Source organism: Penicillium psychrofluorescens (genome assembly GCF_964197705.1).
Source record: "Penicillium psychrofluorescens genome assembly, chromosome: 3".
Lineage (NCBI taxonomy): Eukaryota > Fungi > Ascomycota > Eurotiomycetes > Eurotiales > Aspergillaceae > Penicillium > Penicillium psychrofluorescens.
Genome location: NC_133441.1, coordinates 313,293 through 327,923, shown reverse-complemented (window position 1 = coordinate 327,923; position 14,631 = coordinate 313,293). Strand labels below are relative to the sequence as shown.

The window sequence follows — 14,631 nt, the reverse complement described above, 5'->3', positions numbered from 1 at the left end:
CTTTCTTGCTCCACGCTACACCGCAGCTTGCCTGGCGACCTGAATCTTTGTTTCGCTATTTCTGTACTGTGTACATAAAGATACCTAGATGCAATTTCTTTTAAGGTCTCTCTCACTTGACATCTTGTTGGGTGGGGGGTTCCATTGAAGTCGGCTTTAGACCTGACAGGATATCTAGTCAGACTGCATGGGGGATTACCAGTTTCCGATAAATTGCCAATAGGCGCCTCTTCGAGTTTATGGGAAGTATGGAGTGAAGGTGATTCCTCAAGAGTATGAACATGATTGAAATAAAATACCATATAACGTACTAGGCATGCAGGCAGGCAGCAGAGAAGAGAATCAATACAAGGTCATCAAGAATTGCAAAAGTTCCGGTCATTTTCCTTTGCGAGAGAGAAGGAAGAGATCAACAGACTTGGAGAAAACACAGGAAAGGCCAAGCCAAGCCAGAACAAATGAAGAAAAAGGTACCGGATATGAGAGACATGATGAGAATGGGAAAAACAAAAGTGCAGATGATGATAGAGGGACTGGTAAGGGAAAGAAGATCAAAAACCGACTAATCGAGGCTGGATTTTCCATCTCCCTTCAATGAATACCCTCCACTGGCCCTGTCCCGCAGTGCACCCCTTCCTCGCAAAGAAAAAACACATCCCATAGCGCCAGGCTTTTGAACCGAAAAACCATACACCCTCCACCTTCCCAATCACCGGCGGATGGGCACACCCTCTCTCGCGGGTGGGGGACTCACACTCGGGTCCTTGCCATCCTTGTCCTGGGCTGTCGGGGAGGTTTCACCCTCGCCCGCACTCGACTTGCGGTGCAGGAAGCTGCCCTCCTTCACGGGACTGCGGCTCTGGAACCCGACCGAGCCCGGGTGCCCGCTCATGCTGCCGGGGATCTGCTGGCCTCCTTGTGCGCTGATGCTGCCGCCGTTGCCGCTCGTTGCGGGGGGGTTGTTGGCGCCCGGCGAGGTCGCGGTCAGGTGGGGGATGTTCTCGGGGACTGGGTGGCGCGACCCGATGCTGGTGACGCCCACGTCGGAGGCTTTGCCGGCTTTGCTGAGGGCGTAGTCGCCCGAGTCAAAATATTTGCGTTCCTGTATTTTCAGGGCAGATTGTTAGAATGAAAAGAAGCTGGGAGGGAAGGGGGGTCAGGACGTACCTTGAGCTTGTTCTGGAGGAGGTCTTTCTTGGTGGGCATCTTGCCGTACATTCGGAGAAGGCGCTGCTCGTCTGGGCTCAGGGACTTGGGGGTCATGGGTTAATGGTGATTCTGGTCAGATAGGGAGGTGGGCAGTGGCTCACGTTGATGTCCACCTTGTTCTGCTGGTGCGGATTCATGGTGGGCGGGTTTGGATCTCTGATCACAGCGGGCGGGGGATCTTAGTAGGTGGAACCGGGAGAGAGGATGAGAAACAGTGGAGATTGGGTTTGAGAGAGAATAGTGGAAGGGGAGAGTATGTAGTTGCTGAGAAGAAGAAGAAGAGTTGAGGGAGTGAAGTGCAGTACTAGTGAAGTGGTGAGGTGGAGTGGAGAGGGAGAGAGAGGGAGAGCGTATCGATAACTAACCTACACTACGTAGGTCGGTGGGGCCCACTTGGTTTTCTTCGCATCCATCCATCTATCTTCACCAGAATAATGCCTGCCTTTGTGGTCGAGCACCTGGATCCAGAGCTGGGCCCCTGGTCCACCCTTGAATACGCCTGCATTGCTCGTGAATCCCATGCCCATGGCGCTCGCTTCCTGCTCAGCTCGGTGCCCGCCAAGCTGCAGATGCCCGCCGAGCTGGCGGCCACCCAAGGACTAGAGGTCGAGCAGCGCAGTGTCGAGAACATCTTCGCCAAGGATAAAGTCTGTCTGCTCGATCCATCTGCTCAGGTCGAATTAAGTCCAGAGGATGGCGACCATTTCGAGGTTTTCCTGTTCGGTGGCATTCTGGGTATGCTTCCTTCTCGCTCTCCACAGAAATTGCATGATGGACTAATCAGTGGGAAACCTGCAGGCGATGACCCGCCTCGAGGTATGTTTCAACATGTTTCACCGACCATGGCACCCAGCGGCTGATTGGTTCGTCCTGTACCTAGATCGTACCTCTGAATTGAGGAAAAAGGGTTACGTCGGCCGCCGCCTGGGACCCAAACAGATGACCACCGACACGGCAGTTCGGGTCACCCGTATGGTCGTCCAGGAGAAAGTGCCGCTGGAGCAGATTCCCTATGTCGACTATCCCGAGCTGCACATCAACGCGCACGAGCGGACGGAGATGCCCTTCCGCTATGTGATAGATGCCCGAGGCCAGCCGATCATGCCGGATGTGAGTACTCTACGAATGCTACAAGATAGAATATTAATTGTGTTAGGGCATGGTGGATCTGATCAAGAAGGACGCCGATAAGGGCGTCGGGGATTTGTTCTGATGGAAGGAAAAATAAAATAGAGTCAAGCCATGAATATACAATAGACCAGAGCGAATGAATTTGCCTCTGCAGACCCCAAGACAGTCGCCTCTGCAGTAACTATTGGGACTTTTCTTTGCGCTAACTTTACTGCCTACCGGTACATCAACGAGGGATAGTGAGTCCAGACCGGATCCGGGAAACAATAAAGGGCGAAGACAAAGAAACGGTATGGTATTGTGGATACCATGCATACTCGACGAATAACGGTAAAGTACGCGTAATGACAGGACCAGACCAGCCCCGTTAATCGCCAGGCTGTTCGCTCCGTCATTGCTTCTTCAACGCCTTCCTTCTCACTCTGCGCATCCATCCTCCTCTTGACACTCCATTGACCTCCTTCCTCATCGCCCTGATTAGTACTACCTCTCGTGTCTTTTCTGGTCTGCCTCTGCACCTTCCGCTCGTTCCGCCCACACCCGTCGCCGGATTCGATGACAACTTAGGCTCGGCACCTCCGAGTCCGCCAAGGACCATCCCAAGTCTCCCCTGACTTTTTTTCTGGTCACAAAATCGACCGCATCTCGCACGGGAGGGTTCTCGAGCATGTTTTTGATCCCCTCCCACGTTGGGCCCAAGGTGGGAGGCGCCTTTGCCATGCTCGCGTGGACACTATCCCTACAGCTACTGCTCAGCCCGTTGGCCGCGGCGGCCTCAGCAGCCGATTATTATGTGCACTCATTACCAGGGGCGCCGGATTCGCCTCTCTTGAAGATGCATGCTGGGTGAGTTTTTTTTTTTTTTTTAATCTTTATCTCCGCGTCCTATGAACGGTATCTAACGAGTCAACTTCCACAGCCATATTGAAGTCGACCCGGAGCACAACGGCAACCTTTTCTTCTGGCATTTCCAGAACCGTCACATTGCCAACCGGCAGCGAACTGTCATCTGGTTGAATGGTGGTCCCGGATGTAGTTCTATGGACGGCGCGTTGATGGAAGTTGGCCCCTACCGGTTCAAGAACGACCACAAGCTGGTGTACAACAAGGGATCCTGGGACGAATTTGCCAACTTGCTCTTCGTCGACTCTCCGGTTGGCACAGGTTTCAGCTATGTCAACACAGATAGCTTTATCCAGGAGTTGGATGTCATGGCCGCTCACTTCGTTGTGTTTCTGGAGAAGTTCTTCGAAATGTTCCCCGAATACGAGAAGGATGATGTATGTTTGTTTCCTTGATCGGAAACTTCTTTTGCTGACTGGGGCGACAGATCTATTTGGCTGGCGAATCATACGCAGGCCAGCATATCCCATATATCGCCAAAGCCATCCAAGAGCGAAACAAGGCTATCGAGGGAAGCGATGCAACACACTGGCCGCTTCAGGGTATGTTGATCGGCAACGGCTGGATCTCGCCCAAGGACCAGTACCCAGAGTACTTGCCCTTTGCCACTCGGGAAGGTCTCGTCAAGGAAGGAACCCCGGTCTACCATAACCTCGAAGTCTTGCACAATCTCTGTTTGACCAGGTTAGAAGCAAATGGAGCACAGAACAAAATTAGCATCCCTTCTTGTGAGACTATTCCGAGCAAGATCTCCGAGCTCGTCGGCGCGGCCGATAAATGCCTCAACATCTATGACATCCGTCTCGAGGACGAGTTTCCCGCGTGCGGCATGAACTGGCCCCCAGATCTCACGTCCCTGAACTCCTATCTGCGACGTAAGGACGTGATCAAGGCACTAAATCTCAATCCGGCGAAGCAATCTGGCTGGGTTGAATGCAACAATGATGTGAGCAGCCACTTCACTGCCGCCAATTCAGTTCCCTCCGTCAAGCTACTGCCCGGCCTTCTTGAATCCGGTATCCGAGTGCTGCTGTTCAGCGGCGACCAAGACCTGATTTGCAACCACCTGGGTACCGAGTCCCTGATTCACAATATGAAATGGAGCGATGGGACCGGCTTTGAGACCGCTCCCGGCGAATGGGCCGCGCGCCATGACTGGACCTTTGAGGGAGAGCCCGCCGGCATCTACCAACACGCCCGCAATCTGACCTACACTCTTTTTTACAACGCCAGCCACATGGTGCCCTTCGATGTGCCCCGTCAGGCCCGCGACATGCTGGACCGCTTCATGCGCGTCGACATCACCAGCATCGGTGGCCAGCCGGCCGATTCCCGTATCGACGGTGCCAAGCTCCCGCTCACCTCCGTCGGTGGCCATCCCAACAGCACCACTGCCCAGAAGCAGGAGCAAGAGAAGTTGAAGCAGACCGAGATGCATGCCTACGCCAAATCCGGCGAGGCCATCTTGGTCATTGTCATCATCGGCGTGTCGGTCTGGGGCTTCCTCATCTGGCGCAGTCGCCGCTCCCCCCATGGCGGCTACCGTGGCGTTTATCATGATGAATTCCAGAGCGGCTCTGTGCTGGATCGTTTCCAAAACAAACGCTCTGTGGGAGACGTCGAGGCTGGAGATTTTGATGAGGCCGAGCTGGATAATCTACACTCGCCCGGTATCGAACGTGACCAGTATGCCGTCGGCGACGACTTCAGCGATAACGACGATGATGATCGCCCACACCAGGCTGTTGGTAGCGAGACCCGTCATCCCTTATGATCTGCATTCTGTTATCTCTGCGCGGTGTATCTTGGGATTTCTAGTCTACGTTCATTTCCCGTGTTTGGGGGCGAGTGCATTGTACAAAGTGGATGGTGTCTTACCGGGGTTGGTTTTCTTTTCTTTTCTCGAGATAAATATATTCATTTGCATGATTGCTTCCATATTTTCACGTCTTGTAGGGCTCATCCGTAGATATAATACAGTCTATCAGGCTCACCGCTGCAGTGTCCACACCTTGACGCTGCCGTCATCCGCCGTCGACACCAGGACTTCTTCGTCGGCGCCGCCCTCGGCGTTACGATCCGCCCGTTTCGTCCAGACAACATGATTGATCTCGTAGATCCCATGCGCACCATCCACAACCGCCAGAACCGACCATTCCGTCCGCAACGGCGCCTCGGTCGAGGCCACCACCCGTTCTTCGTAGATCACAATCCGCCCATCTGCGCCAGCAGAAGCAGCAAGACCAGTCTGCCGACTCCATGCCACCGCATAGACAGCCAGTTCATGTGCATGTGGCAGCACCGCCTCCTCCTCCCACGTCTCGTCGGACCCCGTCGGCCGAATAATACTCGGAATCCCCGTCATAGCAGACGAACTCATAGCAGGCTGCTGGCCCTCCTTCGGCTGGCGGGTCCAAACACGCACAGTCTGATCATCCGAGCAGGAAATCAGTCGTGAGCCGGAGAGAGCGCGCTGCTCGCGCCATTGATCGCGCTGCTCGGCGGACGAAAGTATAGGCGTAGTCTCCACACCCTCCCAATCCAGAAACCATACCGTGCCCCCATGCCCCCGGATGCACGCAACTTGTCCCCAGTCATCCAGATCCTCGCGCCACACCCTGATCGTGTCATCGTAGCTCCCGGAGGCGAGGCATTCTTCCGCGGGATGCCACGCAACGCACTTGACGTCCCCGTCATGCTCCTGCATCACTGCCACGGTCTCGAAATTGTCATCTCCATCGTCCAGGTCCTCCCAGATCCAAATCGATTTGTCGCGCGAGCAAGTGGCTAGTAACATTCCCGACGCAGACCAGGATAGTGACTTGACTTCGCTGTCGTGTCCGTCTAGGAGAACAGCGAAGCGCCACTCTTTTTCTTCTTCGTCAGAGGCATCCTCAGTCATGTCGTTATCCGCGGCTGCGCCGGTGTGGTTGGTTTCATTCCCGTACTTGTCCCATCGTCGCCAGATTCCCACTGTGGCGTCGAAGCTCCCCGTTGCGAGCACGCTTTCGCCTTGCAGATGCGGTTTCCAGGCGCAGGTGCGCACGCTGCGCTTGTGGCCATCGGAAATTGTGGAGAGGAGCTTGAAATTTGTGAGCGAGTAGATGCGGACGGTCTTGTCGGAGCTGCAGGTTGCTACGATGGGGAGGGTCGGGTGCGGTGCGGTGAGCCACGTCCGCTCGGGGGACGCGGGTGTGAGGTCGGCTAGGTGGGAGAGGTGTGGTTTGGCCATATCTGAAGGAGGGAGAAGAATAGAGAGGGAAGGGAGGAAGAGGAGGAGAATAGCAGGAATAGTTGGTGGTGGGGGGAATTTTGCCTGGTTGGTAGTTTAGTTAGTGGGGACGGACTGATTAGATAGCGGCGAGAAGTAATCAACTATGAGAAATGAGAAGAGAAGTATAACTATAATGGATTGATGAACAGATTGTTCGGATGGTACAGTTCAATGAACGATACTAATCTCAATTAACTTTTGTCCAATAAACGGAGACTTTAGTAATATTCAATCGGCTGGCCCTTGGGACGGGGGGTTGCTCACTGATTCCCCCACTCCGCCAGCATGGCCAGGTGCCAGAAGCATGCCTTGACCGAAAGATCATCGTCGTCGTTATCCACAATGGGAGATTATTCCACTCTCCATACTCCGTTGATCTCTATGTGGCGCAAGGAATTTGTCTTCTCGTAGGTTGAATGGAACCCATGTGGGATTTTCTGATCAATCATGTATTCAACGGCCTAGCCAATCGATTTGAAGTCACCAAATCGAATGTTCACCGTTTGTAGCCCACAGACAGCTCCAATTATCTGGTCAATAGCCTGTTCAAATCTTCCTTGCAGGCCCGCTTCATCGGCGACATAGACCTCTTCTTGTTTGATATCGCGGGTTATGAGGTTCGGGTCGACAACCATTCTGGACCAAATTTCATGCACCACCTCGAGCAAGGTAATCATTCTGGGAATGCAATCACCCTTCTCACCATCTCCAGCCAGTGTGTTGGTCAACTTGGAGATCAGTCGCCATATTGGGAAGGTATTTATCCCGCTTGTAGTTGTCTAGGACCAGAGAAAAAAAGACGAAGTAGTTGTCTTCCCATTTCGTATCCATGTCGATGCGGGCAGCCTGACTGAAACCGGAGATTTTGCTGCGTGTCATTAGCATAAGACTGTTACGGATAGGGTAGAACGAACTTACACATCCCCGGTATCCTTGTTGAGTATGATCTTTGAAGGGGACGTCAAGACCGGCATGTACCCAGAACTCAGAACTTCCCTAACTTTAGTTAGCCTTAAATACATGGTCATAATCGATGTATTCGGTAACAAACCTGAGAGCATTCTTGAAGTTGTCACGGATGACTTTCCGCTTGTTGTAGGGAAGGCTCCAGAAATACTTCCTATCGAGGGACTCTCCTTGGACCTTTTCCCATGCAAGGAAGACGATATACCCGCCGGGAACAAGGTCGCCTGCGTCTTGCGTGCCGATTCGATATCCAAGGAGTCTGGGAGTGGCAGTGGACCCTTTCTCTGTGAGGCTCTTGAAGGCCTCGAGCTCCACATGCTTTCGTGGCCCATGAGCCTGGGACTGACGGACACTTTGTTTGTCAAGGCGAGTACCATCCAGAGGAATCTGTTTGTAGATACGCATGTAGGCAAGCTTGTTCTCGTTGCCGGCACCTGCAAGGCGACAAGAATATTTTCCAACGGTGAACGCGGGGCCCATGCCACTGGCGAAATCCTCTGGACTGATCGGGCGTGGGTGCTCACTCAGCTTTTCGAAGATGATCCAGTCCTGTTCGGGGATAGGAACAGATCCCGGAGGCTTCGTGCAGGGTGTATTGATCTGTTTGCCATTCATCTTGGGAAGGAGTTCAATTTCATCCATGATGAACATGCAGAGGGGATTTCAGATGGTGAGGAGTGGTGAAAAAAGTTGGATTAAGGTAAAGATGGAAGACGACAAGCTTGTGTCAGGCCAAATGATTTAAAGTTTGAAATTTAAAGAAGCGCAGGGGTGTGGCGGATAGAGCATCCGCGGACTATAGAGTTTACAGATAGCACCAAGGCTCAGCCATGATCCTCGGATCTTCTCCAGCTCGGTCGGCCGGCCAAGGACGCCGTCCTTGGCCAGCCCGCAAGCAACGTCTCCGAGGTTCGTCGGGCACAGCTCTAGCAGTAACAATATTCTCTCCATAGATCTACATCTACATCATCAATAACTCTCACGCATCCAGGAGGATATCTCCTGCAGTGCATTGTTCGCCGTATACACACCCATGCCAAATGATAAATAACAATAGAGCCATTGAATGCCAGCCCATCCTACCAATCTGGTCCGTCCTTCCATTCCAAGTCAAACCCAAAAACAACACCCAATGCCAAAGACAAATCAAATCAAAATCAACAAGCCCCGAGATTCATGATTATAGTATACTCAAATCAAACCCGTGATCTAAAAACGCCTCATTGTGATTGTGGCGGCCCCAAAGCGCCACTAGCGGAAACACCCTCGCCGCATAGACGCTCATACACGGTTCCATGACAGAGCCAGTCCACCTCGCGGACTTTCTCCAATTCGTCCACCAGCTGCCCGACTTCGCCGACGAATTCGGGCATCCCTGCTCCGGCGAGGCTCTGGCTGGCGGTCGTAGTTGCCTTCACTCGCTCAGAAGCGCTGGACGCGCTGAGGCGGGAAAGGATGTGGCTTCGGAGTCGGGAGAGGATGAGTCGGGCCACGGGGTCGGAGAAGCTTGGTGCAGGTGATGTGCTTCCACGGCTTACTTGGGAGTCAGCGGCTGAATCGTCGGAGAATGATGGTGCGGAGTTCGTCTCTGTCGAGACTTCCACTGCAGGCTGCGGCGCAGCTACCCCGTGGGCCGTCGCGACGGGAGCAAGAACTCGTCGGATAGTGGCTGCTAGCTGTGCACTTGCAGCGGAGGGCATAGGATGTGTCGACTCGAGAATCGATTGCACTCGATCCGCACGGATCTCATTGAAGTCCAGGGACAGGATGCGATCCGCTTCGGGCTTCCATTGTGATCGGGCATCCCGCTTCAGCAAGTTCTTAGCGGTCAGCAAGATAGATGCCGTTGCGACAATTTGAAATGCCTTGGCATGCAGCCGTTCCAAACGCTGGCGATCAAGGGACAGAGTTTCGGGAATCAGATCATCCGATACAGTGGCATTGCTCAGCACCAGGTCAGCAAGACCTTGCGCATAGATCCGGGACGCGTGAGGCCGTGGCTCTCCGTGGACATTCTCGGGGTCCCGTTTTTTCATCTCGTCGACAATTATCTTCCGGTGTGTGCGCCAAAACCGTCGAGTTTTTCCTAAGCTGGCTGATCCGTCGCTCAGGGCCCGATCAAATGTTCGCTGTTCATACCCGGGAGCCTCTTGGATCAGCTGTGGAGCGGACACCTGGATCATGAAGTTGGTGTGGTCCAATGATAGCAGATCGATGATGCTCATCAACCTCGCCAGTCGATCGATGGCATCGCCGGACGTGTCCTCGGCAAAAGCGGTGACTTCAGGGTCTCGGTATGGGGCACAGAGACGCGGCAAGATGCTGTTCATGAAGTTGAAGAAATTCTCATAGGAGAATGTGCCAGCCTTGCATTGGCTCTCTACCAGCTTGGGATCCAGGACCTCGCTGATCAGCACATAGAGGGAGTTGCCGGATCGAAGTGAGCGAAGCAGACGGTCTTGGATCACTGTGGCCATGGCGACAGTCCAGTCCGTCCCGAACCCGGCCTCAATATCTCTCCGCATCATATCGCACATGTGCTTCATGACTTGTCTGCGGGGTTCGGTGTACGGGGCTTCCTCGATCTTAAACTCTTTGTTGATGAGCAACTCGTGCACTAGGACCCGGTTCTCGGGCAGCGCGGTGAGGATCTTGGTGAACCGCTCATGCGGCGACACCCGTTGTTTGTCCAGCTCTTGCAGAACCCTAGAATCCATGTTGTTGAAGCTCTCGCTAATCGGCGATGTGACACTCTCTGTCAAAACGTCCGTTGACGGCGCAGCTTCGGCAGACCGGGGGATATCTTGCTTGGAGGCAGCATGCTTCTTTTCCCGCTTGGCCTTCTTCAGCGCATTCCGCACCATCTGCATCGCGCTGTCAGACCCGGCAAGCCGCTTTAGTCTGGCGAGGAGGAGAATCTGGTTTTGCCGGATGCCCTGTCGGTAATCTTCCGCAACGCCTCCGGCTTGGTCTTCTTTGACCGTCTGCCAGATCAGCTCTAGTTCAACAAATTGTGCAAGCATAATCTCAATCAAAACAGTTGAGTCGTGCGACTTCCACGCATGGAATGCCGAGAAAAACACATTGTAGGATTCACATAATGTCTGAAGGTCGGCAGTGATGACCGCCGGTGAGCAGCAGCCAGATGAAAGTAGTGCAATGACCTGGTCAAAGGCCACCAGTAGCTCCCGGGCTTTGGCGATTAGGTCCTGTTCCTGTTCCCCGTTGCTGCTCAAAACTTCAGTTGGATGCGTCACAATCAGATAGCTGCTGAGGAACGTGCGCACGGCACCCCGCTCACCCATCGCGCCACCTTCCATATCTTGTAGCCCACAGAGACGGAGGACTTTGGCCATGGTATCAAGCACCTCTCGGTTGGAAAGCAAGGCTCCGACCTCCTCAAAGGCCATGACACGAATTCGGTCGACCGAGAGATTTAGGGAGCGGAACTCCTGCATGACCATCTTTGCGCGATGAGTGCGCCAGACCCGTTGAATCTTCCGAGCCGCCTCATCCTGGGTCAGCGACTTGGTGACTGCGAGAGCCATTTTCTTTTCCTGCTCAGCAGGCAAGCTGCTCGTGCGTTGGCGGCGATGCGTTTGCTGATAAAGCGTGCGGCGCTTCTCAGCTTCTGCGAATTTCTCTGCCATCTCCAGACGCAAGCGGGCGTGCTCTGCGGCCTTCTTCTCCCGATTATCCTCTGCCTTCTTCTTGGCCCGCTTGACTTGACCCTCGCACTTGGCGACAATGTCAGCCAGCAGACGCTCACGGGCCTGCTGGGCCGCCAAAGCTCTCTCCTCGATGTGCAAATTCCGGGTAGCTGCTTTGGTCAACGCGGCGCGTAGCCTCACTTTCTCGGCATACAAGGCGCGGTCAGCCAATCTTGCCTTGCGGCTCTCCAGAATGGAGGTGCGGCGGAGGTGTTGGTCAATGTGATCTGTGCTCGGGGTGCCATTCGATGAGGCATTCGAGTGATGCGACTGCAGAGACGAGATCGAGCTTCTCCGCGAGGAGGCAGCCGACGAGCGGCGAGCCTTGCTGTTCCGGCGGTAGAAACGGGCGGCAATATGTGGCGGGAGCGTCAATGGCGGCGTCTGTCCCTCGGCTGACATCTCCACGTCGGGCTCGTTCACAGGCTCCGGCGAAACGGGAGAAACAGAGCTGAGCCCGGCATCCGGGAGCTGAATCTCGATATCTGAGTTGCGGCGGATCATCGTCTCAGATTGGGTAGAGAGCGCGACGCGGACCCGGCCAGGGGAGATCACCAGCGGGGCAGAAATCGACTGATAAGCGGGTCACACAGAGGGCGAAGGACGGTAGGCGTGGAGCTGTCTGAGGGAAATGTGTTGCGACAGCAGTATTGCTATAATCCGATGCTCACGGGGGAGAAAACGAAGGGAAGAACCTTGCAATCAAAGGGGCGTTTTGGCTTTGATAAGGATGGGAGTTGCGGAGGGATCCGTGCTCGTTTCAGAGTTGGGAGTTGAGGAGTGAAAGGACGAAGTCGAGAGATCAGGGGAGCATGATGAGCACAGCAAAGGGGGTTAAGGAGTGGACAGGGACCGAGTCAAACCCGGAACCAGCAGATCAAAGTCATTCGGAGAGGAAGTGATGGAATCAGATGGCCGCAAGCAGAAAGACGTCAACGCTTAGGTAAGCGGGCCCAAAGCCCTAAGAATAAACAAACAATTCCGGAGTAGTTGTTCGGAAGAGGAATGATGATGATGGGATGGGACCCTGTCTACTCTATTCTACCTATGCGCAGCCCAACCCTCATCTGCCCCTTCCCTCCACGGTTTGCCCGCAAGTAGTACGGCACAAAACACAGATCGCGTGTCTTCCCCAACACTCGCCCGGGCTCTGCGACGATCTGCCGGCTCCAGGGCGACGTGTCGAGCTCGCCCTGGGCCCCGTTTTCAGCAATGATGGCGACGTACTGGTCCGGCTGAGCCCGGAATTCTTCGTGCAAGGGTGCCTTAGGGTCGAAGATCGTCATCTACATCTCATCGTCAGCTTCTTTTCCGTCTGCATTCCGGACAGACACAACACTGACCTTGAAATGATGCTGCTCCCACGGGTGATCAACATCCTCCACGCAGTACACGATCGGGCCCCGTGTGATGTAAGCCACAGGCTGCATGGCCAGTGGGTGTGGTTGAACCACTCGTGGCCGCATGGGACAATTCAGGCGGAACTGTGGATGTTGCTGCAGCCACTCGGCACTCAGATGCAGATATCCATGTCGGACATCAAGCGCATCGGGTTGAGGTATGATTTCCCATGTTTTTCCCGCCCATCCGGGAATCCTCAGTCGCACTTGGAGATCTACTGGAGGACCCTCCACTTGGACGTTAAAGTCTACCTCGCCGTCCCACGGCCAGTCTGTCTTCTGCACGATTTCGATTTTTGATCCTGAGACCTCCAAACGCAGAGTGGCCGCGGTATATAGATGTACATTGACCACAGCGCTATGCTCTGTCACCGTGTGATTCCACACATATCCCCCCAGGTACCCCAGCGTGCGAGTAACATTGGGCGGACAGCAAGCGCATTCGAACCACTCCTGGCGCCGCGAGAGATCCTTATCGGAAGAGGCCAACTGGTTCACATAGGTGAACGCCTTCCCATCGAGGCTCATTCCAGTTAAGACGGCATTGTAAAGACAGAGTTCCATGGTATCGGTGTAGTGGCTGTCGAGCTCGAACTGGTCGGGGTTAGCAACCAGTCACTCCACTCGGGGGGGAATCCTACCTGCAACATGCGCTCAGCGAGCATCATGACTCCAATCGCGGCGCATGTCTCCGCGTAGCAGCCACCCTCGTCCGTACCCTGGGGCAAGAAGTAATCGATTCCAAACCCCTCCCACTGCTTCATAGCTCCAATTCCGCCGGTCACATAGGATTTCTTTTCTATCATGTTGGACCAGAGTTGACGCACCGCCGGCAGGAATTCAGTTCCAATGTCGCTATCTGGCTGGCAGATTCGGACTAAATCTGCCACGGCGGTAAGAAGGTACATGGCACGGACCGAGTGTCCCTCGATTGTTTCTTGCTTGACTATAGGTAGGTGCGCTTGCTGGTACCTATTTTGCTGTTGTCAGCGTGATACATGATCATCAGGGATATTCTGCTCGTACCAGTAGCTTCTGACTGCCGGGTAATACATGGGCAGCTCGGTTTCTTTCTCGCCTCGTGCTTCAGATTCCACATCGTAGTAGTGTCGCTTTTCCTTTCCTCCAGCCGGGTTTCCTCTCTCTTCTATAAAGAACCGGGCTAATCGAAGATGTTTTGTATCACCCGAGACACTGTACAGGCGGAGCAGCGCCAGCTCGATCTCCGGGTGGCCAGGGTAGCCGGGGATTTGGTCGTCTCCGTCACCAAAAGTCTCCGCCAGAAGATCCACGTACTTCAACATCGGAGCCATCATTTCATCGTTCTTGTAGTACAGACGGTGGGCGAGCGCGCCCTCGATAAGATGCCCTGCATTGTACCTTGACATCAAAATTGCCATTAGCTCAATTCAGTAGTGGAAATCTAAGACACATACAGTTCGTGCATATCTCGCAAATTTGTGAACCGCTTCCCCGGCTCGACAACGGAATAGTGGATATTCAGGTATCCATCCGGATGCTGGGCAGATTGAATCATCTGCACCAGCTCTTTCACAGCCGAGTCAATTTCGGCGTCAAATTGATCCATCAGCAGGTAACATGCGCCCTCAATCCACTTGGCTACGTCTGAGTCCCAGAACTGGTGATTGGGGATCGGCCACACGGTGGGAGGATTCGAGTAGCTTGGGTGCCATTGCAGTTTGAACGCATCATAACGCCCTGTGCTTTTCAGCATATGAAGCTGATGTTTCAGTGTTTGCGTCCGGACCACATCGCGACGGCACGCCCAGAAAGATCCCGGTGCGAATGTGGTCGTGATGAAGCTTTCTTGCGGGTAACTCATGGTCGAGCGAGACAAGTAAAAGTCATTGGCGAGAGGATGGAGGGGTTGAGACTCATTGCCGTCCTTATACCCCCAAAATTCGGTTGCCCCTCCATTCTTCAGGGCACAGGATCGGAGATTGAGCGACTTCGTCAATGTCCCGAGCTCCGGTCTCCTCGGTTTCCGGGCCAAACATGATTTGTCTCCGCCGGTGCT

General features: G+C 54.1%; 6 protein-coding genes across 6 annotated transcripts; 2 read left to right on the top strand and 4 right to left on the bottom strand.

Annotated features, from left to right (window-relative positions):
* Window positions 1–709: 709 nt before the first annotated feature.
* PFLUO_LOCUS4248 (uncharacterized protein) lies at window positions 710–1,346 on the bottom strand (the record flags this gene model as incomplete). Its single annotated transcript, XM_073781580.1, has 3 exons — window positions 710–1,102; window positions 1,168–1,251; window positions 1,311–1,346. 3 exons carry the CDS (start codon window positions 1,344–1,346, stop codon window positions 710–712), a joined length of 513 nt encoding a protein of 170 aa, XP_073638320.1.
* Window positions 1,347–1,643: 297 nt separating this feature from the next.
* On the top strand, window positions 1,644–2,422 carry PFLUO_LOCUS4247 (uncharacterized protein; the record flags this gene model as incomplete). The annotated part of the gene is made up of 4 exons (XM_073781579.1): window positions 1,644–1,944; window positions 2,008–2,025; window positions 2,090–2,319; window positions 2,366–2,422. The coding sequence occupies 4 exons, from the start codon at window positions 1,644–1,646 to the stop codon at window positions 2,420–2,422; spliced, it is 606 nt and encodes a 201-aa protein (XP_073638319.1).
* Window positions 2,423–3,007: 585 nt separating this feature from the next.
* On the top strand, window positions 3,008–5,017 carry PFLUO_LOCUS4246 (Cell death protease; the record flags this gene model as incomplete). The annotated part of the gene is made up of 3 exons (XM_073781577.1): window positions 3,008–3,186; window positions 3,260–3,620; window positions 3,671–5,017. The coding sequence occupies 3 exons, from the start codon at window positions 3,008–3,010 to the stop codon at window positions 5,015–5,017; spliced, it is 1,887 nt and encodes a 628-aa protein (XP_073638318.1).
* Window positions 5,018–5,233: 216 nt separating this feature from the next.
* Window positions 5,234–6,475, bottom strand: PFLUO_LOCUS4245 (Cytosolic iron-sulfur protein assembly protein; the record flags this gene model as incomplete). Its single annotated transcript, XM_073781576.1, has 1 exon — window positions 5,234–6,475. One exon carries the CDS (start codon window positions 6,473–6,475, stop codon window positions 5,234–5,236), a length of 1,242 nt encoding a protein of 413 aa, XP_073638317.1.
* Window positions 6,476–7,216: 741 nt separating this feature from the next.
* PFLUO_LOCUS4244 (uncharacterized protein) lies at window positions 7,217–8,125 on the bottom strand (the record flags this gene model as incomplete). Its single annotated transcript, XM_073781575.1, has 3 exons — window positions 7,217–7,385; window positions 7,436–7,513; window positions 7,569–8,125. The coding sequence occupies 3 exons, from the start codon at window positions 8,123–8,125 to the stop codon at window positions 7,217–7,219; spliced, it is 804 nt and encodes a 267-aa protein (XP_073638316.1).
* A 578-nt stretch (window positions 8,126–8,703) lies between these two features.
* On the bottom strand, window positions 8,704–14,436 carry PFLUO_LOCUS4243 (uncharacterized protein; the record flags this gene model as incomplete). The annotated part of the gene is made up of 6 exons (XM_073781574.1): window positions 8,704–11,766; window positions 12,255–12,479; window positions 12,537–13,187; window positions 13,235–13,565; window positions 13,620–13,973; window positions 14,030–14,436. 6 exons carry the CDS (start codon window positions 14,434–14,436, stop codon window positions 8,704–8,706), a joined length of 5,031 nt encoding a protein of 1,676 aa, XP_073638315.1.
* Between the last annotated feature and the right edge of the window lie 195 nt (window positions 14,437–14,631).